This window comes from Phaenicophaeus curvirostris, chromosome 3 (genome assembly GCF_032191515.1).
Source record: "Phaenicophaeus curvirostris isolate KB17595 chromosome 3, BPBGC_Pcur_1.0, whole genome shotgun sequence".
NCBI classification, from domain to species: domain Eukaryota; kingdom Metazoa; phylum Chordata; class Aves; order Cuculiformes; family Cuculidae; genus Phaenicophaeus; species Phaenicophaeus curvirostris.
The window spans coordinates 36,470,145-36,497,088 of NC_091394.1; the positions used below are offsets into that span (position 1 = coordinate 36,470,145).

A 26,944-nucleotide genomic window follows, 5' to 3' on the forward strand; every position below is an offset into this window, starting at 1 on the left:
CACTCTTTATATTTTTGAAATTAAAGACAGATTGGAGGGAAAGAACAGACCAGCCTACTGAAAATGTGTGACAAGTATTTTTTTTGTGAGGACCAAAGCTGACAAAAGCTGGGTATAGATTTTTTTTTGGTTACGTGGCTGACTGATAGCACTGGATAAAAGCTATCTGCATATTTTAAAAGTGTCTCTACTATTTATCTGGTGTCCAGTAATGCACAGACTTGCTAACCTTTTCTCCAGTAGAATCAATTACCTTGGGATTGTCCCAGCAAGGCCTTTTTCCTTATCTCTTAAGCCACTGCCCTCTGACACAGCTCTCAGGTGTGTTCAGACTGTCAAGCGCACGCTGTTACTAGGTAAGACTTCCTCCTGCTAAGAAACCAGTGGAAAAGAATGTACTTTGGTCTTAGGTGTTGCAGGAACATCAGTATTAAGGAAAAGGTCTAGCCACAAGGGAGTTTGCGTTCAAATGCTTCATAGAAGAATCAGCCCAGCCGTCACACAGTTTGTTTCAGAAGGTGGAGCTAAATCCCTAGGAGAAACTAAAAGATTTTGCCTGCATAGTGATCAGAGCTATCTTGCTGCTTTCTGTTCATCATCAAGCATTTCATACTTGTATTTTATCATACCTCCAAAGGATTAAGCGGCTTCCCCTTGCTGTATCGTGTCTTGATCCCTATTTGATGCTGGATGAAAACAAGTCAGTATTTCCGATCAGAATGCTCCAGAATGAGATTATTTTATGGAACAAATTAATATTATGATTTAAGGATTAAACAATCCCTTTATCATGACAAGTATGCGATGCCCATTTCATAGATGTGAAGCACATCCAAGTGAATTATGGAGTGGATCACTTGTGGCTTGCTAACACAGGAGGGATGCATTCAAAGCCATGTAAGGAAACAATGGGAAAAGCTAAAAATACAAGGCAAACCTTATAAACTTGCACCAGATCTGGTTCATTTCCCTAGACATAATCTCAGGAAGATACAGGTGTTCCTAGAAGCGAGAGAAAAGTTCAATTCTGTGGCTGTCACTGTAGGTATGTGTAAGAAGCTTCAGGTTTACCTGCTAGCATGCAGAATACCTGCTATTCACTGTCAGCCGGGTTATGGCAGAAAAAATGATAATAATGAAATGAGAAGAGGAGCTACTTTTTCTCAGTCAAGCTTTTGAAGCAACATTTAAGATGGAGAAAGCATATGGGCAAACACTGCAATGGAACAAGGTCTGAACAACTTTGTATTTAAACATTTTTCCTTTTTATTTCATAAGAAGTTTACTGTTGGAAAAAACTGGATGTATTAAAGCAAACACATTATACACATCGATTAAACATCAGATAGCAAAACCTTACGGAATGAGCACTATTAGTTGCATTGTATAGGGTTTACAATCAAAGATAGAATTAAAAACCCTCATGAATTAATATACTTCCAAGGTAAATTAGGCACAAAATTTAGCTTGTAACTAGCTCTGCAAGCATCTCACTGTCATTTCACTGTTACAAATTATTACAAGAGATCAAAACCATAAGCTGGCTTTTTAAACTTTTACAATTTTATTTGTACTAGGTGCTGAAATAGTACAAATGTATACAACACTCCACCTTTGTTAAAAAAGCATGTACAAGAGGGACTATAAAGTAGAGTGAAAGGTCTAAACAGGAAATTAGCCCTTTATTTGGGCTCAGAATTAGTAGGACAATAAATCTATGGCTTTGCTTTGTGGACATATTTGAAACTGATTAAGTCCTATAAATGTGGGGAAGAAACAGGAAGATATTTGTCATGAATATGAACTACAGTATTTTAAAGAAACATCATTAGTAAGGAAACTATTTGGTATCAGGCATATGTGCCTCCCTCAGTTTTCTGAGTAGGATGTTGATAAGATACAATGTGAAATTTTAAAGAATGAGAGATCATCTCCCCCCCAAAAAAACCAAAAACTGAAAAGAAAGAAATCCAAGGAGCAAAAAACCTTCAAGTGGTTTGCTGCAAAGTTGTAGCTTAGATGAGGCTTTAGCTTAGAAAGTCTAACTAATTTGCAAGAAAAAAGAGGGTGACAGCAAATCTTACCTGACAGAAAACATAAGGATCTTCTAAATATATGTATCAGAGAAGTGTTTGATTAAAACAGCAGATTTTTTAAAATTTTCTTTTAGCAAAATGTATTGCTGAAAGTTGTCCTTTTTTCGCTTGTTTAAAACAAACCCCATTATGTCTGCACAGAACCACAAGGAACCGTACTTTCTAGTACATTTTTACTGCATCATACAGGAGGAATTCCTTAATAGGTGAAAATAAACCTCTTAAAGTCTTAAAGTGGCTTTTGATAAGCAGAAACCGAAAGGGAATGCACTGAAGCAAGATGATAACAAAGTGTATCATGCAGTATTTTGTCTTAACGTATACAGTATTTCAAACCAATTATGTTACTGGAGAGGGAAGGGGGGTTAATCCATTACATTCACATGACATCATTTAGAATTAAAATTGTATGTGAAGGCAAACTGTGTGGAAGCATGAAAAATACTGGGATGCCTAACAAAAGCGTGCCAGATGTGTTAGTGTTTCTAGCATGCAGAGCTAACGCTTGGAGGCCTACACAGCAGTATGAGCTGCTGCTACTTCTAGTTCTTTACGTTGCTGCTTTGTTGATGCTGGCTGTGGTCTGGTCACGGTCAGCGAGTGCTGTATGGCATTAGGAAGTTAACCCACAATCTCTGCAGGTTCAGTGACCAACTTAGATCCATCCCATGCTGTCTTGAACTGTTCAGGAACCGGAAATTCTTTCTGGTAAGAAACAAAAGCAACACTGATGGTTAAATAAACAGCGGATACCTCATGAAAACTAGTGGAATACTATTAGTGCTACATGACTGAGAAAGCATTGATAGCTCAGACATGCCAGAATTAGAGAGAAGCCTTCTTAATTACCCTAGGAAGCGATTTTACAATGCCACACAGGAAAAAGCCTTATTGCTACCCAGTTTCAAATAGGCTCGGTATGGTACGAATTTGCAATAATCCCTCTCACACTATTATTTGGAACAACTAAGTAAATAAGCCTTATGTCAGAAATGACTTTAGATTCCATTAGTGTCTGGGTTGGAAGACAGTAGAAGGGATTTAGATGTGGAGATTTAGCAAGGAGATGATTTTTAAGGACGAAAGCAATATTATAGTGTGGAAGAATAAAAAAAGCCCCATAAACACAATCATTTTAAGTGTGATACACTTCAAGAGACCCAGCATCCTTTGTGGGGTAACTGAAACGAAGCAAAACATTAAAGGAAGTCGCCTTCTGTGTATTTGGTGAAGGGACAGGAGGCATTGTTGGGTCTTTCTCTGTTCCTAGTAAACAAAAAACCACGTGAAGAAAAGGTTTTTTTTCCCTTAGACCTCAAAATGGTATTTTGATAGCCAGTAATTTCAGATAACACAGTGATTTAAGGTGAGACTGATCAAAATAACTTTTTTTAAAAAAAGAAATAGGTGAATGTACACCTGCTGAAAATCATTCCCTTTTTAGTTACCTGAAGCTGGGCATCCAGCAGTCATTTTTGGAAATGTGGAGCAATTCTCTTGTTACATATTTTCTTTTATAAAGCCTAAACCCCTTTACCATACAATATTCCAGCTCAAAAGACCAGTCAGAAGTTTAAGTTTTGTTTGTGGCTGTTCACTGCAGTTTCAACACCGCTCTGTTGAGGAAACTGGTAAACTATTGCGGGTATGCTTTGCATGTATGATTTCTTGCTAGAGTGTGAAGGCATAGAGCATAGCTTTACTAGAAATGCTGGGGGGCGTAGTATGAAAACCTTACTAGAACAGAAACGGAGCCAGGAAAATGCATGTTTATATGTTCTTTAAGGATACATGTTGAAAATACTCAGAAGTACTGCAGATGCTACTCATGTATCAACAGCTTTAGAAAATACACAAGTATATTATACTGTATTATTTCATCCGTAGTAACATTATATTTATCTTAGTTTTATCATCATCTTCAGGCTTGAGTGCTCTTATGTGAAGTGAGTTTCTCTAGGAGATTAAGTTTAGATATTAAAAAAAGAAAATTAAATGGGCAGGACAAGAAGCTATTACCCACCAAAATAGAAAGAAATAACATCATGTCTGATCTTTGAAATTATTTTGTGCCCCAGAAAATGAAGAGTTCTTCCTGCACTGATAGCTGAAATTATCAGTACACAGAAATTCAATTGTTCTGGTTAAGTTTTTTGTGACTTAATATGTAAGGTATATTAGTTTCTTTCCTAGCAGTTTAAATGCTGTTAGCTACCAAGACTAATGAGGAAGGAGGAGAAAAGCTTTAAAAATATCTCACTCACATAATCACCATCTTGGGGGATGAGGATGTTCATCTCAGATGACTTGGCACTCACAATCTCACAATCTAATGATTCCTCACTGAGGTAGATGTGGCAGCCTTCTGTTTTGTTAATTGAAATGGTTGGCACTTTCCCCATCACCTGCAAGATAAAATCTGTTTAATATCAAAACTTAAATGCACTTAAAGATACTGTTAATACAATCCTTATTGCCTGCCAGGCCTAATTTTGGCCACCAACATCTGATCTGTGTGTCAGCTGCCTGAATGATGCTTATATTTGATTTGTTAGACACTGAATATTCTTGGTGGTGGTAACAAAGATCTGTACACAACAGCAAACTCACTTGTGCAGCAAGATTAAAATATACAGTTTGATGAACATGCTTCCTTGATTCTCTCTAATTCCAGTGACACTTTTGTGCTGATATTTAGTGGCGCTCACCTTGCTCATCAGTGAGAACTGGTTAAGAAATCAAACATATCAACTCCGACCCAGTAAAGGCAAATGAAAGATACCAGTGTACAGTGCTACTCAGTAAGTGTTGTGTAATAAATTCTGAAGCCTTCAAAGCTCTTCCAGGTTTCATAATATACAGTAGGAAAGGGGGTTTATCCCCTCTAGGCAAGCTACAGTTCTAGAAAAAGAATTGAGATCAATTTAATTACATCTCTAAAAGTATTTCTTATGTGATTTTAAAAGTGCGCACAAGATTTACTTGGGGAGAAAGGGAAATCTTCTCTCATTCACAGCTTTACAGATTAAAAGATTTCTTCATGGGTAACTGGCTGACTTGCTGATTGTCAGTAAAAATTCCTCCTTCTCCTGCTGCCTGCTGTAGCAGGGACAGCAATATTGACAATGCATCAAAAGGGCAGAGGTTATTCTGGGCCATAAAACAGTAACACCATGTGATAGATGTGTAATTGTTAATGAAAGACCATCTCACATCATTCAAGTTAAGAATATATTTTCAGCTTCAGTTCCTTAAACGTGACAGCAAACAAAGAACAAGTCTGTCTGCCCTCTTGCATCCCACCCTGATGCTGAAGTTTGATCTACATAGTGATCTTCAACAGATCTTTCTTTTCTTTAATGAGTTCTCATGCAAAAGAGAACAAAAGGAGGGTGTGTTTAATAAATTTTGCAAACATCTAGCAAGAAAAAAAACACCCCACTGGAAGGAAGGAGGGTCAAACAATATGGCACTGGAACACAGTGGAAATTATGTTAATACGTATAGCAAAATCTGTAGGATGAATTTACTGACATTTGTTCAATTAACATAACATGTATTTGCAAATTATAAGCTCAGATCTTCAAAATACTGAGAAAATTGAGGTGCTCAGCATTTGGTTTACTCAAACCCCACAGAAGCTGCCTCATTCAAGCGGCATATTGCATATAGCCAGACTACCTTCTTAAGCGGAACTACACTCTGTTCCATGGCATAGAAGCCTTATGCAATATTCATAGAACCTGCTTAATCAAAAGAATTTTGATTCTTCAAAAAGATATTTCCCCTTTATTTGGCTATTAACAAGCTGTGGATTTGCTGTTCATTACAAATTAATTTTTCAGCTTTCAAGCATAGTTCTAGAGGTAATGATAAAAATAATCTAGTTATTAAAAAAACCCCACATTCAAATAAATGCCTGGGATCTTTTCCTTTAAGTAACTGCCTTTGCCATAAGAAGACATGTAGTGATCAGGAATAAAACTGCTTGTTACAGTTCAGAAGATGATGCACAGCTGGTAGCAAGGTCAGTCACTAGCATGAGGTTCAAAATACAAAAAAGCATCTTTCTATTATTCACTGTGATGGCTGTGACCAATATTTCTGAAGCACAGAGCAGAACTGTCTGCATTTAGTGTCATACAGCAGGCACGGGCTTTTAAACAAAAGATCTCACCTTGCTTGAAGACTGACAGGATGGCATAATTCAATCAACATTTCATTTCTTTTTGCTTAAAAGAATACATCCTCGAGCCCTTTCTTAAGACTAGGTCATGTATATTGGCCACGAGCTTGTATAGTTAGACATCTTTGTAATGAGATCAACCAAGTACTGTAAATCTCAGGCAGACTGTCTATATTTGGAACGGGGCAAGTATCCCCAGCAGAGAGGGCAATATATGGATTTGAAATACACCTGTTTTCTTTTCACAAGGACCACAAGTAAGGTGATGTCTGATGCAGCTTCGCTTATTGGTTATAAAAGACAAAACCAGTAGTGGTTCATAGCCTGTTTGTAGGCAAGACACTACATTACTTATTCGTGTAATGTGTCATGTTGCTGGGCATGGGTGATTTTCGAAATCCTGGTGCCTACTTTCACTTTATATCACTTAGTTGTCCTTTGATGGTCTATTTGAACATTTCCTTTAAGAGAATAAGAAAAAAAAAAAAGAAGTAACCATCTTATGGGCTTAGAAATCCATTATCTGACTGCCAGAATTTGTTCCATAAGCACTGCTGAACTTTCAAGAGCTAGGAGCTGTTTACCATGAAAGCAAGAAAATTAGTGCCAGAAGTAATAGTTCTTGCAAAGCAGAGATCTCTCAGCCTCACTGGAACCAGAAGGGACTGGGCTAAGTGATGCTCAGAAGCTTTCATAGGCGTTTTCTAAATACGTCAGCAGAATGCATTTGGATGCATCGTTATCTTATTTTTGCTGTGCTCCTGTGAGTTTTTAAAATCTCTTGTAGCTACATCTTGGGCTTCTCCCCCACTCCCCCACCCCCATTCTCTTGTTCTCTCTCTGTTTCTATCTTTGTTTCTTAAGCAGGTGTTTACCTGAATCTGAATATCCCTGGAATTGATCACTTCCACGATTCCCACAACGTTGTCAAACACAAGGCCAAACTTTTTACAGTTGTCTAAAATAAAAGCAATAAAAAATAAGAAAGGCAAGATAAAAGCAAACATATGCACACCTGCTACATTAACTACAAAAATTCTCCATCTTGCATTGCATAGCTGAGCAGTTTTACTCACGTGGATCAAGCCACTGAAGTGAATAGAATGATTCAGATGCATTATTAATCACATAAGTCAGTTTTTTCAAGACTGGCACCTAAAGTTCAGCTGAGCTAGCCACTCACCAATAGTAATTGAATTGATTTTTCCTTTTATCTGAAGTGTAGATTTGTTACACTTAAAAATGTAGGCCACTTGCTTGAGCTCAGTGTTGTTAATGACCAGGTCATTCTTATCCTCTTGATATTCCTGTTTCAAAAGAAAGTTTATTTAATTGGTTGTCTTTAACTCGCTAACAGTCAGACAGAGTTTAGCACAACTTATCCTCGAGTCATTGCACCTTCAGTTACATCAGAGCAATATCCTTCCTGTGGCTTAAAAACCTAATCTGCTTGGTGATCAGATATGTCACCTAATTCACTCTTAGATGATACGTGTCTTTCAGAGCTACAGAACTGAAGAACTTAGCACAGGCCATGACAAACCCCATTAATTTTGTGGCAAAGACATTGTGCTCACAACAATTTAGAAATGCCCTCAAAACTGTTGTTTGGCTCCCATACAGTGCCTTGAAGAACAAATCAAGTTTTTGTTCTTCCAAATGTCACATAATGGTCTACATAGTGTGTTATGAACAGGTGCAGGTGTTACCGTATAAAGTATGGAGTGGTAGGTGAAGAAATTTCCTTTCATTGTTAAGTGGGAAGTGACATTTACACTCCATGGATGTCAAAGAAAGACTGGGGATCCAGGAATTGTCACCGTAAGGCAACATAACACAGGGAAACCGTGGCTGCACTTTCTGCATGCTCAATTCCGTACTAATGACTGTGTATATAATCTTCTGCATTCCTAAACTGCATATTGTTTCCTCCCCCTTTTAAGCAACACAGTCTACGTGAATTTTCATTCACAGATTCTTTGGTATATGCCTACATAAATAAACTCCTGAGCTTTAAACAAATCTATCTTTTCCATCTGCAGATTAAGTAAAACTAAAACACTTCGCTACTTCTAAGCATGGGAGACATACTTGCATGGAATTGGTGGTGAAAAATGTGTAATTCCTTTGGTTAATGAAGCTGGAGAAAATGCTCTGTGATAATACTGTTCCCTCTCAGTCACATGAACACTCTGCAAGAGGGATTTTAACTGGAGTTCTCCACTGGACTTGTTTCTGGGAAAATGTCTGATTTTGCAAGGAATTTATATGCTAATTCTGACGTTCTACAGTTCAGATGAATTACTATGTGTTTCTCAGATTAAATGGAATTAATATATGATCTTCAGAGATAAATTAATTTTAGATGCTACAGAATAGTGAAAGATCAACTGTAGCAAGGCAGAGCAACTAAACGCTCGGCCTGTTTTAGTTACAACTTTGATTTGTTGCACCTTCACCATGGAACTGTCTTTTGGAAGACGTTCCAGTGCTCAACCTGGTTTGCAATGTACAATGTGCTGTTCAGAGGTGTGACTGGAACTCACCACCCTCCACTTCTTTCCCTCTAGCTCCAAGACAGGGGGATGGCTCTGTTGCGGGAAATTCTTGGGCGAGGTGGGACTTGGAGTATGGCTTTTTGTCGGAGAACGAACAGGTGGACATTGGGCACGTAGGCTGGGGTTCTTGTGAGTTTTCTGGTCATCAGAGACGTGTCGAAGCCCTGAAATAAAGTGTGTTTGTGAAAGAGAGTCCATCTTCAAGTCCTAAGGGTGCTCATATTTAAGCAGGAAAGATTCATTTGTGATTGTGTTAAGTTATTCTGTGAATTTATATTTTTTACTTCCTCAAGATTTGCCTGGGTAATTACCTAAAGTATAACTGCCTACATAGTTTTAGCAGTTCATATAAAGACTCTTTTACAGTGGATGGGCTATTTGAGTGTCTTCAACAGGAAATGCTGCTATGTCTTCTAGTCCCTCTCGGTGGTGAGATCTGAGAGCTTGTTGTATCATATTTTTCTATCCATAAAATAAAAACCTTCTTCTAATTTATAAAAATATTTGACCTATTCCTGCAGCATTAAAGGCAGTGCAGTATGTATTCAGTATCAGTGGTATGTATTTAAACTCACAGTTATCCACTTTAATTATAACTGTCTAATACTAGTACAAAAAGATTTATTATTGTACTCCCCACCCATCTGTAAGCCATATATTTTCACCTAACATTGTAAAGCATTTTGAAACAGGTTGGTACACTGAATTAGAAGGGGGTATACATTTTTTTATTGCAATTGCAACTCAGAGGTTCACCTGCTAATGGGAATTGAAGAAGTCCAGCTTGGCTGACTTAAAATTAAAAGGATACCTGTAAATAAAAACTGTGAATTTCAGATATGATGAACATATTTGGGTGCTGTTGCTTCTAAAGGAGGTTTTGATATGCAGTCTTATCTGTCAGACTCATTGCAAGCCTCAGAAAGATCTGAGTTGCTTAAATGTAACGTAAAAACACAGTGGAAATTAGATTAATACATACAGCAGCTCTTGATGTAGAAGCAAAATGGAATCATGGACCAAAATTTGATTTCTTTTCTCCTGACCTTTGGTAATTGCCTCTCCCTGGTTAAGCTGTGCAAATAGCGCTGAGCGAGCTGCAGTTCCTTCATCCTTTGTGGTTTCTGTATCAAAGATGGGGGGAGGTCCGGGTGGTGGCGGTGGTGGCGGTGGTGGGGAGAGGCATGACCCGCTTGTTAGAACAGATCGCATAGACATGGATGATGCAACAGGGCCCTGTTTGAGAGAGATGGAAATTATTTCACATACACTGTGCCAAGGAACATTGTATTGTGATAACTCTTATTTATTAACATCCTTGAATGCTGTGAGTCACAGGCTCAGAGGAATTCCTGGCACCATAACCAAATGTAATACAACGACTCTTACCCTGCACCAAAAGTCTGGAAAGACTCACAGTCTACACTGCTACCTTAACTGCAGAACTATGGCACCTAAACTACTTCTCTCAAATGCTTGTCAAGCCTGATGTTAAAAATATTTAATAGTAAAGATTCCATAATTTGTTCCAGTGTTTACTCACATAAAAGAGAAAATGTCTCCTGTTTTTTGAATACCAAATTCAGTTAGCCATAGTTCAGTGTGAATTCAGAAACATCTAACACAAGTAACTGGATCGTGAACTGCCAGTTACACATATTCAGCATGCTAAATTGTATGCAAAACATAAAATGCTATACTTCAGATTGCTCAAGTCACCTGCAAAGATTCAACTTACAGCAGGATGTAAAACTATGGTGAATCAAGTCTCTTATTTCTCAAATTCAATGTCTGAGTTTTTAGTTCAATTTCTCAATTTTTTTTTAATTGCAGGAGATTGCAGCAGCAAGTTATGAGTGAGGGGGGCCTTGGTAAAGTAAGTAATCCAGTCTTTCAATTAATCAAAAGGACACATTTTGGTCTGAATGATAATGCTTACGTGAGAAGGCTGAGGGGAGACCTTATTGCTCTCTGCAACTACCTATAGGGAGGTTACGGAGAGGTGGGTGTTGGTCTCTTCTCCCAAGTGGTAGGTGATAGGACAAGAGGGAATGGCCTCAAGCTGTGTCAGGGGAAGTTTAGTTTGGACATAAGGAAAAAATTCTTCACAGAAAGGGTTCTCAAGCACTGAAACAGGCTGCCCAGGAGGTGGTTGAGTCACTCTCCCTGGAGGTATTTCAAAGAAAGTAGCTGAGGTGCCTGGGGACATGATTTAGTAGTAGAGAGGTACGGTTGGAACTGGTAATCTCTAAGGTCTTTTCCAACCTAATAATTCTATAAAAATGCTGATAATAATCTGATTAAAATATTATGCATCCTAATAATAGGTGTTAGAGAGAATCTGAGAAACTGAGAATCACTTTTTCTATCTTGCCACTGAGTGTCACTCTGATCCCACCTCTCTGCAGCAGAGCAGAGACTGTTTTAAAAAAAAATGTAGAAAAATTTGATTGGTTCTGATGAGTTTAGCCAGCTATACATATATTGTGCATTGCACCAGTACATACTCATTAAGTGGGCAGATACAGTGGGAAAATGACAGGGACTTACGGAGTCCCAGCTCCTCTAACTGACTCCCTTTGTTAAGAGATACAGGTTGTTAAAAATGCATCCCTGACAATCAATACTGACTCCGAGGATATTTTTAACCACTTATGATGCCACCTCTTTCTGCTTTCCACTAAACTGAAACAGTAAAGTATTCATCTGGTTCACACATCTTACATGACTGAAAACTGTTACCTGTGTTTTAAAAAGTAATCTTGTTGTGGATTGTAATCTTGAACTGAGAATGGGAAAGGGGCTGAGATGCACATGCTCTTTCTCTTTTTTTCACTCTTCAGACATTCTTCTTTTGAAAAAAGAAGCCTGGCACATTTCAGTAACTGCATTCAAACCTCTTTGTCATCATGACTCTGATTAAAGTAGCAGAATGGTAATAATATTAGTTAACCTCTTAATGTACATCCTCTGCTGGCACATGAGTCTTCAGCATCTAAGTACTGTGGTAGTGAAGGAGTTGGTTTATGGAATATGTCAGTGATGAATACACAGCAAGATTCTTTGTCAGATTAGTGACACTAAAACTGCATTGCACAAGAAAGACTGGGTGAGTCCCTGGTAGTCTAGTTAGTAATGAAACTGATGTAGTGGTACAGTTTGATTGTTTCTGAAAGGATCCAAGATCTCTTAAGGGAATGAGCTATCTTCTATGCTATTAAATCTTCTTCATCAAATGCAAACAAATTAGAAGAATCCCCTTTTGGAATTCGTTATCATTTATTGTCAAGATATATCAGCACTGATTTGGACTGCTTTTAGAGACATTTCATTGTTGTGTGGACACATGTAATGTGGAGGGTTTCTGCTTACATACATAGTAGTGAGAGGTTATTGTTCTGGGCTAGGGACAACTTCTTCAATGGGCCCTCAATTTACAGTGCCTGCCTTCCTGCCTCTGCTAATACCAGTAAAGTTGCCTGCAGCAGTCAGCGAGACTATGAATCATTGCAATAAAAAAATGAATGCAAGTGGATCTAGTGGCACAATTGGTTGTTGCCGCCTGAGGTGCAATAGAGATCTTCCCTATCTGTTGCCCGCAACCATAGCAACTGAATCCACTATGTCCTGGTTATCCAGAATTATGAACATTGCATTTGCAGGGCTCTTAAAATATTCAGATACCCAGAAATGGCACTGCAGTGTCAACATGCAGTTATGTATGGTTTATGGGAGGAGATTAACAGTAATAGCAGTGGTGGTAGATAACTTGTAGTCTGAGATAAAAATCTGATTTCTCAACTCAAGACTGACATCTGATTTCCCAAACATACCTTATTTCTTCCACCTGCATAAATAGAGTGCTGTGATTTTCCAGGAACTTGTGTGTGTGTGTGACTCACATGTTTATTTGGAATTATCATGAATTAAATTCTGCAAAGACTGCAAAGACAAATTAGAGAAAAAAAGATGTAGAAGTTATCTGGGTATTCTGCATACAACAGAGTGGTGGGTCACTCTGCCAGTCTCTTTGCTTAAAGTGTCAAACTGAAGGCAATCACAGATCATGCAGGAGGCCGAAGTGACGCTGCCAAGCAGTGCATCAAAGGCAGTTTCCCAAATGGCAACAATAACATGGGAATATCTATCTAACTGAGATGGAAGCAAAACTCAGAGAGACTTACTACTGGAACTGCATGACCTCTCTCCCAGAACTCTGAAAGAACTATCTTGTGAAAGTACAGGCAAAAAGGAAGAATTTTAAATACATTAATCAAGTTTGGAAGTGTTTTTCTGTAACTGGAGAATAGCTTCTTTACTTTTCAGGAAAGAGCAGAGATAGGAGATGATCTGTGAAACTAGGAACATCTTTCCCTTCTAGGGCAATATTGATAAAAACACAAGTCTAGTGAAAAATCTTAATCCTTGATCTAAGGAGTGAAGACATTCTAGTCCTTTGAGTGGGTTTCAAGAGCAGAAAAAAAACCTGTATCCCTTGCACTCACACTGCCCATCTGCCTCCTCTTTTCTTTACAAGCCTGATCTTTCCATCAAAGTCAGTGGTTATCTTCACTGAGCTCAAAAAATGATGAGATAGATCTAATTAAGAACACAGAAGCTGTCATAAGGTCTCGAAAGACACCTGGGGTTCATTCACCCTTCCTACTTCTCCTCTTAATTTTGTGCTGTCATAGAAATAAAAGATGGACTGAACCTTTGTTGTTAACTTTTCTCTTGCATGACAAATTCTTGTCTAGTGTACGACCTGAGTTACAGGTCCGCAATCTAACAGGCATTGTATCATATTTTCAAGCAAGTCTGAACATCTATGGCCATTCTGGAAACCGGAAACAATTTCAATTATAAATTTGGACAGGCAAAACTGAAGGACAAATCAAAGGAAAAAAGGCCACTCAGGTACAGGGAGGGACTAACTTCTCCACTGTAGTTCTACTGTCTTCTGGTATGGACACATCCAGTAGGACAGTCCCCATTCAAATAGAACAGCATGGAAAACCAGACAAGTCTCACTAATGAGGAGGCATACCAAGATTTGTTGTAAAGAGGGATTCAGTCTCACTCTGGCTTTTGAATTTTCTTTGCCATTTTACTTTTCCTGACTAAACTGAAACAAGCATTCAAGTGAGGTGAAATTCTTTGTGGGGAGAGTGGCTCAGGGAAGCTTTAACAAGGGGACAGAAAGCCTTGAGGTGAACAAGGAATGCAGAAAACACGTTGCACTTCTTGCATTCCCTGCATGCTAGGAAGATGGAACCTGGGCTGCACTCAAACATGCTGAAGCAAAGGGCAGTGTTAAAGTTAGCTTAGTGAACTGGTTTCAGGAAGTTTCTTTTTTTGATTCATTTTGACCTCTATTAATATATAAACCTCCAAGTTACCAACCTACGTCACCGGCAATTGGGTTTTGTTCCTTAGTCACCCTTCCAGGACCTCTTAGACCCTCAGGCTCTAGAATATTTCTAAATCAGACTCTGATTTAGAAATTGTTCTGGTATCTGGCAATACTTGTGTATAGTCCTATCTAGTTTCAAGTGCCCTTCACAAAGTCCATTCATTTCTGTTCTCTATAGGGGGGCGTTTGTGAGAGTTGCTAGAAATCAAATAGCATGTTATATGCCCACAGAAGTTCATCCATCCTAAAGCAGCAGGTGCTCACCAGCACTGCTATTTGCAAACAACTCTCCAGATTAACTTCAAGCAGATGTTAACAACAGCGGATCTTTACACAAAGAATATTAAGAGCCATTTGCACTAGCAAAGGCAGTTACTTGCAAGCTGCCTTTCTTCCTCTTTTATTTCAGCTGTTTGCCTTGGTAACAGCTGCTGCTCTCAGTGCTGTGGTGTCTATAGACATCACGACAAATTATGCTGATAGATAGCTGACTGTTCCCATTGGTTGGGGGTCATGTTGGTGTGGTCATTTTTCCATCGTTTGCAAATACCTCACTTATAAGAATTATCAGGGGAACACACAGCTTCAGCCTTACTTCATGAAAATATGACAAAAATATACACTATTAATTTTTAACCTGATAGCTTCGTATCATAGTGAACTTCATGTGTTTTAAACCTTACTTCTGGAGCTTTCTGGAATGGGGGAAAATGTAATTATCTGAGTAAGGTCCTATCAAGAACAGGAGATGTGGGCTCTACAGTCATGTAGTAACAGCTCTGCAGGAAACTGAATGTGCCAAGCTTAGATTGCATATTAGAAAAAATTTCTTTACCAGAAAAGTGGTGAAATGTTGGCACAGGCTGCCCAGGGAGTGATTCACCATCCCTGGAAGTGTTCAAAAAGTGTGCAGACATGGCACTTCAGGACATGGTTTAGTAGGCATGGTGGAGCTGGGCTGACAGTTAGACTGGATGATCTTAGAGTTCTTATCTAACCTTAATGAGTCTATGATTCCAGAATTTTCCTGGAAAACAACCTGTCTTCAGTTCAACTAAATCATGCTCTGAATTAGTTGACAGGAACCAGTCATGGTTGGCTTCTTGCTGGAGAACCCAGAGCCACCTGCAGAAAGGCCCAAGGACCTCCCACTGACCATGTCTCAGTAGCTTCCTCTAGTGACAGTGTCTGGAGCTGCTCACGGAGCTGGGTCTGATAAAGGTGCATTATCACTGCGGAAGGGCTTGCAGGACTGCACTACAGCCTCAAAATACGCTGTATTTCTACCTTTATCTTGCAGGACTGGCAGAAGGGTGAGGCACTTCTCCTTGCTGGCCACCTAGCTGGCTCGCGGGAAGAAAGAGATGACTGTTGATGTTGGGGCAGCTGGCCTCTTAAAATTCATCTATGTTGGATCTCATTTAATTCCCTTGAAATTACAGTAGAGATGAGTGAAGAAGACCTTTGCTTCTGAGAAGCTGGGCCTTGTTAGAGCACAGTTCTCCTAAAGGCTTCCCCTGGAACACAGGGCAACAGCCGGCCTTGTTAAAGAGGTAAAATGCTGTTTGGACGTACCACATATTCTCTGGATGCCATACTGTCAGTAACTTTTGGTCACCACATGTCTTTAGGTCTAAACCCAGTGACTGAGAGACTAAGAATTTCTTTTCATGTCTTATCACAGATGTTGCTATTTCCTGAGCCATTCTTGCTGAACAATACTCTGTGTTAGACTTCCATGTCACTGTTGCTATATTTGTAGCATTGTAGCAGCAAGGAGTCCTAGTCAGAGGCTCATACCTCTGGGGATATGAGGGGTTTACGTGCCAGACCCTGCACAAACACCCGCAATGTTCCTCTGTGCTTATCCAGTTTTAGGCTGACACAGTGCAGTATGGAAACTAGGGGAGACAAAGCTCTTACAGCAGGAACCTGCTGTGAAGCATCTGAATGAACACACATTTCTTGTAACTGCAATTATTTTTACTCAGAATTATAAGCAGATTATAAATGTCTGTATAATACATAGAGATAAATCATGTGTGCATGTGTATAATATATAGTATCTATTTTATTAGTCATTCATTTTAAGAGGTAGGTATCTGTTTGTGGCTGAGGCAACAGGCGGCTTAGATAGACATATAAAATCCCTTCCTTAATTTATTAAAAAGCTTTCTTTTCCTGGCAGCAGAGAAATAGGAATCCTAATGGGGACTGCATACTTCTCAAAAAAAATATCCCTGCTTTTCCGCCCCCCCCCGTAATCCTAGTTTCACACCTAAAATTATTTCAGCCTTCTCTATTGTTCTTTCCATGCATATGCACAGCCAAAGACAAGAATCATCCAGCTCAAAGTATCACATATCAACCTCTGCGAACAGGTGGACTGTGATTCAGAGGCACAGAGCTCTTGTTAAGGTGTTTTGCGTGTAAAAGTAGCTTAGCACAACAGTTCTATTACCAGTATTTAAACCACCTGTCTGCAAGGGGTTATGCTGCCCCCAGATCTGCAATTTAGTAGATGAAACAGCTGACTTACAGGGACTGTAATCTTTGCTAGTCAAAACACAAAACAGCAAAACCGAGGGCAGCCTCTTTTCTTGTTACAGGATCTCAGCACAATTATCTATTGAGTTTGCAAACTTTGAAGCCCCTTGTAATACACTTCTGCCGTTTATCACCTGTTCAGGGTCTTAAATGTTGCCCACATCTTCACAGGTACCCAAACAGAAAAGTGTTTTTTGCAGCCACGATCTTCTAAATCATTTGAAAACTGTATGCTAATGTAATGGTAAACAAGCAACTTGCTCCCACAGGCACATTAAACCATCTTTTACTTATACAAACATTTAGTTAAAAAGAAGACTGCTCCCTTTAGCAATACAGTAAAGTTTTAATAGGTATGCTTTTTCCTTTTCTCTCTGTTTTTACATACTTCCAATTTCCTTTTTCATTTCCCTTTTCCACTGAACTAGGTTGTCTTATGTTATAGGTTAGGTTGCGTTCGACAGCTATTGTCAAACAAGCCTCTCACAGGTTCTCCTTTAACATCTCTGAATAGTGTTTGGTCACTGATGTTAAAAGGACACCACTGATATCCAGTAAAGACAAATATTGTCAGCCATTGTGAGAATAAAGGAGCAAAACTACTTTCTTTGAAAGGGTTGCATGTGTAGTTGAGCCAGTCTCTACCAAAGAGACAACTATTGCAGAGTTGTCAGGATGAGCAGTTTCTAAATTGACAGTGTGCAAAACCCAAACATTGCCTATGTTCTCTGAGAAAGAAATAACTGAGATTAAAGGATGCAATTTTTTTTTCAACAAAAACTATATGAGGTAATAGGCAAAGTGAAAGGGAGAGAAAGGAATGAAAAGGACAGAAAAGGAGAGGAAAGGCTACAATTGAGAAAACGGAGCACTCTGAAAATGTTTACATCTTATCCAAGATATACACATTTAAATCCCTGTATCTATATTGCTCTTCTATTTGAATGAGGCCTCTGGGATGGTAGTTGTGGCTGCGGCTGGAATTTGGCACTACAGTTTTGACCTTTAGCTTCAGTGAAGTGTCTCAGATAATAGCTTTTTGATAAGTGGGTCAAACTAAACACAGCACAGAGGAGCTGCTGGAAGGATAATAGGAAGCTTTTGCCTGCAGAATTTGGTCTTTTGCGGCTTGTTCACCACAGTACGATATTATTACAGGAAAATGTTTTGATGGTACAGGAGAGAGGCAGGGCTGTTTTATAAGAAAATATCTGGAGGTGATTATTTTAGACAAGAAAGAAATGGCCAGACCTGCACTGAGACTACTATAATTGTGCTCAATCAGGCTAACGTAGGAATTACAATAGTTCTCCTCAGTGTGGAGCCTGTGGAGAATTTTAACATTTTAAAAGCATTTTTAGAAGCTATCTAATGAGTTATAAGTATTAAAAAAAATTATATTTCAGGGGGAAAAAAAACCTTGAAGATACTTTATTGGCTTCAATGGGAATAGGATATAAATCAATCTCAGCTGTTTGCAAAGATGCAGACTTCCTCCTAAGAATTTGCTTTGATTTGTAAATGGGGTGGGGGGACATTTCTCACTTGAAATTCTGTATTAGAAACTAATCATTAAAATGAAATTCACTGCTTGTTAGTAAATATTTCAAGTTTGCAAATAATCCTGCTGGTAATGTTTCTCCTACATTACTGTTTTATAAAAAGAACAAAAACTTAACTACAGATCCACCTGCAACTGAGACAAACATTCAAGATAATTATCCTTGAGCATGATTAGTTTCTTAACGCTTACTTGATGTACCGGAAACTACATTATCACTGGTTGTTTTTTTTTTCTGCAAAGTTCACCTGGAGAAACAGGAGCAGAAGTTTCGCATCCCCCAGTGTCCCCATGCAGTCCTTGTAGCAAACAAGTTTTTATTAGGCATTCTTGTGAGCTTATAGTACAGCTGTTCATTTCTTCGCATCACCAAAAAAGAGGGAAGAAAGAATAGAATCCTTTTTTTAAGAAAAAAAAAAAAAAGGAAAAAAGGGCACTTGCTGCTGTTTATCAGTAAGAACTGGAAAAAGACATAAGTTCCTTTTACAGCTGTAGATTTCATGTTAAAGCCCGAAAGTTGTAGGAAGCAAAAATGACAGTTGCTGCCTGGGTAAAACGCTATACTGGGCATTTAAAACATTTCATTATAATAACAGCTTTTGGATAAGACTCATTGACATCTGAGCACATCTGCTAGCAAATTAATACCTATGAATCTTCATTAGGCTGGTAGTAGCTATAGTTTCCTTTGATAAGATGGCTAAATTGAGATGTAGTGAGAATAGTGAGCTGCTACTCGCCACAGCGTTTGTGTGGCAGGTCACACGAACTACAGAATTACACTTCCAAGGAAGTACTGCAGATCCACCTGACTTCCACTGACAAGCATATTTCCTCTGACATATCGACAATCAATTATAGAAAACTAATACTTCAGACCATAGTGAAAATAGAGAGTGGAACATTTTAGTCTCTGGGACAATCCTGCTCACAAACATACATATTTTAAATAGGTATGTGAGCACAGTACCAACAAATATTCCAACCGTATCCATCGTGTCTTGAAATGCCTGTGATTTACGTATAGTCCAGTTTTGCATAGTGCTCCACCTAGGCAGCAAAACAGGCTCAGATACACAAAGGTCTCAAGGTCTTTAATTCTTATTCTTGGCTTTCTCCTCCACAGCCCCACGCACTTCAACAGGATACCCTCAAGGAGTAAAATACTGCCACACATCTTGGCAGAACCAGAGCCATAGTGAATAAAGAGACAGAATTGTGTCAGATCCAAAAATCCCTAAGCATCTGTTTTTATCCCAAATTTATTATAGACCTGATAGAGGTAACTCTTATTGTTAACGCCAACTGCTTAGTGATTATTTCAACCTTTTGCACCTGTTTTATTGTCTGTCTTGTAATATATTAAGACATTTCCTTTTTTCCTCCAAAACGTCTGCAGGAACACTTTACAGTGTGCAGTAGTGATCCCTTCCAAGGTTGGCTGCAGCTGCCCTGTGCAGCTTGATGGAAGGGTACATTGTGGCTGGAACTTGCCCAGCATTGTGATGCTGCCATGGAGCACAGTCAGAAATAGGCACACCATGGGCTACAGCACTTACAGAGGAAGGGGCCAACTGCCCACTAAAAAATCTCCTTTTTGAGATTTGGAAGCACAGTCTGATCTGGACCAACGCTCCTTGGGTTTTGTTGCACTTCAAGCTGTAAGAATACAGCTCTAAGAGAAGCAGAAGTTAATATTCTCCCTGACTCTTTAGACTCTTTAGAAATAACCAAATATATTACTTAATAGCTTTTTATATAAAGCTTCAAGCATTGCTTTGTTGTCTTCTGCAGATATGAAGGGTAAATTACAGGTAAAATGTACTTTTAAATCTGTACTTATACAGGCCAAAAACTTTCTCTCTTTCCCTCTCCCTCTACAATAAAACAGTGCCACTTCCTCATTGCCTTGCTGAACTACTGTTTTTTCCTTTTATGCATATAAGTAGAAGCTGTACTGTGCAGTGATAAACAACTGTGTCTGGAAGATATCTACAGCTTTTATAGATATCATCTATCTGTCCAGACCCTGATTCTGCAGACCTTTATGTTTAATGTCACACAGCATGAATCTGTGACTTTCATTCTCCCTTTAAAATGTATAACAAAAATGAAGTTATTACTCGAGTAACTCATTGCTTTCTTGACTGCATTCATTATCAAAGTTCATAAAAATATTTAAACAACTTTTAAAAAACAAGCTATTTAAACAACCTGCACACTTACTGGATTCTAATTTTCTTGCACTCATGAAGTAAAACTTGAAAAAATTAGACATACAAAAAATGTGTTTGTAATTTAAAATTTCTGGCACAAATTTCATGAATGATAATTTAAATGAGCCATAATTCCAAGACAATGTTCAGATCTGAGTGATATCCGAAATGAGTGAAATCAACACCTCAGATGCAGTAAAGGGCCCATCACTCATGATGGAATGAGCACTGGTGGCAGGAAGCTATGCTTAATATGAATAAACAAGTCACATCTAGATTCTTGCAGAACTGAAGAGAGAGAGGGAAGTAGAAAGATGTGATGGCTGAGATGCTGTTTTTAAGATCAGACAAACATAACATGCAACAGCTTCACTTCTGAATAAGATCACCAGTACTCAACAGCACTGAGAGTTCCTCCTGTTTGATGAAATGGCTATGATAAATCTTTAACTTATAACACTATTTCCATACTTGTAAAGTTCCATTAAAGGTGAAGATGCTTCTTTCCCTGTATTAGCAAAACTAACTTTGTCCCAGATTCTCAGGCTAATTCTGCTAAAAGGGTGCTACAATTTCTTTTCCTTATCTAATAATCATTTTAAAATCATTAGCTCTTCTCATATTCACTGATTATAATAGAGTAGGATGTAGCAAGTGTGAAATTTTGTACTAAATTAAGGAAAAGAATCACATTTAATATTTTAAATTTTTACTACAGAAACCAATAAAGCAGCAGATTATTCCCGTCTTCTAATTTATCATGTTTAAACACTTTTGCCTCAAACTGAGAAGTACACACAGATCCTGGTCTCTCCTATGTTTGAACTTGCACTTGAATATTTGAGCACTGTAAGACTTTGTACAGCATCTAATGATGGGTGTGAAGAGGAAGTTGCACAGTCTGTGGCTGAGCACAAGTAGCGTATGTTCTCTTATGTGGTTGTCGCCTCCATGCAGGGGGAGATAAAGTAACTATTTCAGGTACCACAGAATCATAGAATGGTTTCGGCTGGAAGGAACCTTTAAACATCATCCGGTTCCACCCCGCCTTGTCATGGGCAGGGACACCTCCCACTGGACCTGGTTGCTCAAAGCCTCATCCAACCTGGCATTGAACACCTCCAAGGATGGGGCATCCATGTCTTCTCTGGGCAACCTATGCCAGTGCCCCACCAACCTGACAGGAAAAAATTTCTTCATAATATCTAATCTAAATCTCCCCTCTTTCATTATGAAACTGTTGCTCCTTGTCCTGTCACTACAGGCCTTGGTACAGTCTTTTTCCATCTTTCTTATAAGCCCATTTTATTCATTGAAAGGCAACTATAAGGTGTCCCTGAAGCCTTCTCTTCTTCAGGCTGAACAATCCCCACTCTCTCAGCCTTTGTTGGGGAACTGTTCCAGCCTTATTCCATAGTAAAATGCACTCCATCCAAAAGCTCTACTTCATTTCCTTAACCAAGTTCTTACAATGGTTCGGTCTGGGAATTAAATTATCTGGTGGCCTACATCAGCCCTCTGAACAGTCATTCAATTTTTTAAAATAAATATTTGCCTTTATAGAAGAAATTATAAACTTGGTGTGAAAGACCACATGTGTGAGTATGTGAGTGCACTGGTAAGTTTAGGCAATGATAACAGCTAAGGGGTGGCTGATTATATTTTTAACATACTTCAGCAATTCTCCTAACCTGATAATAAACATGAGGACATAAGAATAATATAGACAATTGCATCAGCGTAGACAGTGGACACGAACTCTTATATGTATAGTCAACATAAAATTATTTCTTCATATTTAGACCTCTCTTAGAAAACAGTATTCATTGCCATCATCTTTCAGTGCATCTCAGATGTAACACAGAAGATGTTCATGTAATTATATAGAAAGATCATAAATAGTTAGGCATACTTTTCTATTTGCTCTCTATGCATCTCAGAAATGATTCCTGTATGCATAAAATAACAGTTTTATAAATATAGCTATCTATGAAGTAATAAAACGGTACCTATCCCTTGTGTTTCTTTTTCCTGTTACAAAATATTGTTTAGATTCTTTCCATCACTCCTCTCCTTTTCCTGTTGTGTTCCTTCAATTTTCCTTTAGTCTGACATACCCTTCAAATTTTTTGGGTTTGTTTTTGGTCCTGCCTTCTGCTGTAGAATTGTGTCTGTCTCTCCTCCCCATCTGCACCTGGTGGTTATGGCCACAGTTGTCCCAAACAATTCTTCCCTCTTCCTACAAAACTACCACAACGGCCTGACACCTCTCCACCTGTCTTTCAAACTTCTATTGGCTTCGTTGGGAAGTCTGCGGACCGTGACTTCTGTTCCTGACCTAGATATTTGATTTTCCCGAGCTAATGACTTGCATTAGAAATCAAACAGGTTATTGGCATTTAATGGTTATTTGTGAAGGAGAGAGTACTTACAGTTTTACTCCAGGTGAGACCTGTGGTGTGATGCTCCTTGATATAAGCTTGAAGCTCAGACCAGATGTTTAGATATGACTTCACCCAATCAACATGGCGTGTGTCACTGTAAATTACAAGCACAGACAGTATTTATATATGTGAATGTACTTAAAACCAAAAAGCATTGCTACTCTTGCTTAAAGCAGGTAAAAGCCATTGTCTGCCTCAAGATGATGGATAAATCAGTCAGGCAGCCAGCCCAGTGCTGACAATACTAGGGCCTACTACACTGGAAAGCTTTTAGACCCTCCCAGAGGACAAACAAGGACATAGGATGCCTTTAGCACAGAGTGCTTCCTGCTGGAAGCGTGTATCATCATTCTGTTCAGGCTCAACATCAAGTGAAGAAGCACTAAAGGTAAATGGAGCTGTGCAGCAGCTACCCAGACTCCGTTTCATGGTACTGAATTTTAGACAACTAAATATCCATGGCATCTGTAAGATATTCTATCTTCCAAGTTCAAGTGTAGCCAGGGTAATACTGGATCATGTTACAGATATCAGACTAAAATATTTATACACCAAGAATTTTTAAAGTACAAGTCACAAGTTGGCTCTGGAATCATTATTGGGAAGGCTTAGTCTTCCAGTGGAACAGTAAGCGAAAGCAAGTAATATGTACAGGGAGAAACTGCTTGTAAGATGGAGTCCTTAGTTATGAAGAATTATTACTGAGTAGCAACAGCTAGGGATGGCACGCTTACAAGGATTTGGGTGTCCACCTCCCATTTCTTTCCTTTGGAGTTTGAAGCTTAATACTGCTGAGGATCTGGGTCAACAGGTTTAATCCAAAGCCTACAGAAGTCAAGGGAGAGCCTTCCACTACTTTGGAAGACACTGTGATCTGATTTAGCAAAACAAACAGGAAAAGAATTCCTTATCAGGGGAACAACTAAGTACTTAAATAATTTATCCTGTTCATACTGTTACATGAGGCATTTTATCTAAAATAATATACCCTGTTTATATTGTTAAGTGGGGAATTTCCTTCTCTGGAATAAGTACTGAAGTTATATTGTAAAAAACTTCACTTACCCCAGTAGGTACTAGCTTCAGTAGGTAAACTAAGTCTTCAGGAGTTATACATAATAGATACAATATGAAATTGGGATATAAAAATCAATTAATTGGGATATAAAAATCAAGAGCCAAAATCTGGCCTCCAAAAGTACTAAATGCACAGGATTTATACTTGATTTTTTACAGAGGGCATATGAAGGACCTGCATTTTTCCTCTTTTCTGCGTCTGCTCACAGATCTCATGAATTCCTTGTGCTCTTACAGAACAAAGTAGTGGTGCAAAAAAAATCAAATCAGGAGTTATGGGATCGGATGCTCAGTTGTATAAATCTACCACCTAAATGCACATTTTCAAGTGAAGAGCAAGAATGGCAATAGTGTGAATGCACAATTGAGACAAGGAAGTGTGGCAGCCTGCTAGCTGCATTTGGATATGTAAATATGCATTTGCATACAATTGTATGATGCTGGAATGCCAGAAAATTCAATCTAATCCTGTAATTTGCAGAGATGGAAAACCAGCACTGCTGCCATTCTCACTGCAACATGCTGCAGGCCAAAGATGAGGAGGGGAATATATACTACTGCCAGCCGATTTTATCAAATGCTTTTTAGTTTACAAAATGCGTTCTGTGATGGCATTGTGAACCCTGCTGACATGGCTAACGCTCTGTTCTCTGGCTAGTAAATACTGGGGCTTGGCAACATACCTGTTCTTGTAGTCCTTTAATACCCTGTTAGTATAAAAGGTAGCAGCATCATTCATCTCCTTGACATAAGGGCCTGGTTTAGGAGACTAGGACCAACAACCCATGGTAGCAGGAAACAACAGAAGAAGAAAGGAAGTAAAACATTAGTCAGACACCTTCCCTGATCTACTAGGCATATTACAAAACACCTTATTGGGTGTAGTAGATTGAAGAACTATGCAATTATGGCTGCAGAGCTCTGCAAGATTTGGAACTATTCTGGGCCACATATCCAGCAGCACGTTTACAGCCCTCCCAACCATCCCGTGAGCCACTCACCACTGCTATCCACCCAAGGGCAGGTATGCTTTCACTGACGGCTGAGAGGTGGTTGAACATTTTACTTCCTCTGTTCCTTTCTCTGAAGTTCTGGATTTCCTGAATCTTCTCTGATATTGGTTTGAGAAGCATTGCCACCTCATTCTGTGAAAAACAAAACAAAGAAAGACAGCACTACTGTTACAATGTGTGGTCTAAAAACACCCTGTGATTTAACATTGTCCTTCCTGCCCATTGATTTAACAGTTGGAAAAAAAGCTCAGCATGTTCTGTACATTACTTGACGGGCTTGAGAGGCGGCCCTGTGTGAACATCATGAAGTTCAAAAAGGCCAAGTGCAAGGTCCTGCAACTGAGTCGGGGCAATTCTAAGCACAATTACAGTCTGGGCATAGAATGGATTGAGAGCTGCCATGAAGAAAAGGACTTGGATGTGTTTGTGGATAAGAAGCTCAATATGAGCCAGCAACTTGCACTTGCAGCCCAGAAAGCCAACCATATCCTACACTGCATCATAAGTGCAAGCAGCAGGTCAAGGGAGGTGATTCTGTCTCTCTACTCCGCTCTCACGAGAACTCACCTGGAATGCTGCGTTCAGTTCTGGAATCCTCTGCACAGGAAGGACATGGGTCTATTAGAGCGAGTCCAGAGGAAGCCATGAAGATGATCAGAGGGCTGGAGCATCGCCCATAAGAGGACAGGCTGAGACAGTCAGCCTTGTTTATCCTAGAGAGGAGAAGGCTCTGGGGAGCCTTATAGCAGCCTCGTAGTACTTAAAGGGGGCTACAGGAAAGCTGGGGATGGGCTTTTTATCAGTGAGTGCAGTGAGAGGACAAGGGGTAATGGTTTTAAGCTGAAAGAAGGAAGATTTAGATGAGATATTAGGAAGAAGTTTTTTCCTGTGAGGGTGATGAGGCAGTGGCACAGGTTGCCCAGAGAAGCTGTGGCTGCCCCATCCTTGGAGGTGTTCAAGGCCAGGTTGGATGGGGCTTTGAGAAACCTGATGTAGCAGAAAGTGTCCCTGTCCATGTCCAGGGGTGTTGGAACTGGATGATCTTTAGGGTCCCTTCCAACTCAAACCATTCTATGATTCTAAAGTAACAGTTTAATTACCCTCCTCTGGTTGCAGTGGCAAAACGCACAGACATTGATGCATTGCAGGAAATATTGTTCTCAGCACTGGCAGCTTTTTTACATGCCGACGAGGTTAAGACCCATAGAGACCTCATAGTTCAGAGTTAGCTGAATGCTTGTATTCTTCATCTGATAACCCTGGAACTTTTGGAGAATCTTTACACTAGGCTGAGTTTTTCAAGTTATTAACCAAGTTGTTTTTTTCTATAAGAAACAAACTACTTGTTAGGTTAGTGGCCTCAGCATTGGCAACAAGACTGAGAAAGTAATACACTTAAGGCAATATCAATTTTAGCTTTCTGTACTGGTTAACTTTCAATGTTTTAATTTCCTTTGGCTGCAAGTAATGTGGGAGGATTTCATGGCAACAAACTGCCTGCAAGCCATGGTTTGGGGAAATTCTCCTGTGTTAATCAGAAAGGGTATTCAGGGAAATGACCGTTGAGCGGGAGGAATAATGTCTGGAGTGAAGGGAAAAGCGGAATGAACGGAGAAGCTATCCAAGTCTTTTCCTGTGCAAAATGAATGCTAATCACACTGACCTGGTGTCTCAGAAAAAACTAATTGAGAGCACTATCTTACTGAGGAAAATTCTCCCACTCAACATGCTGAGAGACAAGGAGCCATTAGTTTACAAGCAAAACAAGTGCTGTAAAATGATTCTATTAAAAAAGGACTGATTCTTTATTGCAAAAGAATTCCAGCAGAACCC

At 39.1% G+C, this 26,944-nt stretch overlaps 1 protein-coding gene across 1 annotated transcript in view; it reads right to left on the minus strand.

Annotated features, from left to right (window-relative positions):
• Window positions 1-1,242: 1,242 nt before the first annotated feature.
• Window positions 1,243-26,944, minus strand: part of CAP2 (cyclase associated actin cytoskeleton regulatory protein 2) — a 69,693-nt gene continuing 43,991 nt past the window's right edge. The window contains exons 5-13 of the mRNA XM_069853678.1: window positions 25,100-25,243; window positions 24,782-24,867; window positions 23,010-23,115; window positions 9,887-10,076; window positions 8,829-9,004; window positions 7,466-7,589; window positions 7,158-7,240; window positions 4,361-4,501; window positions 1,243-2,801 (exon numbers count right to left, since the gene is read on the minus strand). Coding sequence (XP_069709779.1) covers window positions 2,718-2,801; window positions 4,361-4,501; window positions 7,158-7,240; window positions 7,466-7,589; window positions 8,829-9,004; window positions 9,887-10,076; window positions 23,010-23,115; window positions 24,782-24,867; window positions 25,100-25,243 — 1,134 coding nt within the window. The 3' untranslated portion in view covers window positions 1,243-2,717. The remainder of the gene's footprint in view (window positions 2,802-4,360; window positions 4,502-7,157; window positions 7,241-7,465; window positions 7,590-8,828; window positions 9,005-9,886; window positions 10,077-23,009; window positions 23,116-24,781; window positions 24,868-25,099; window positions 25,244-26,944) is intronic.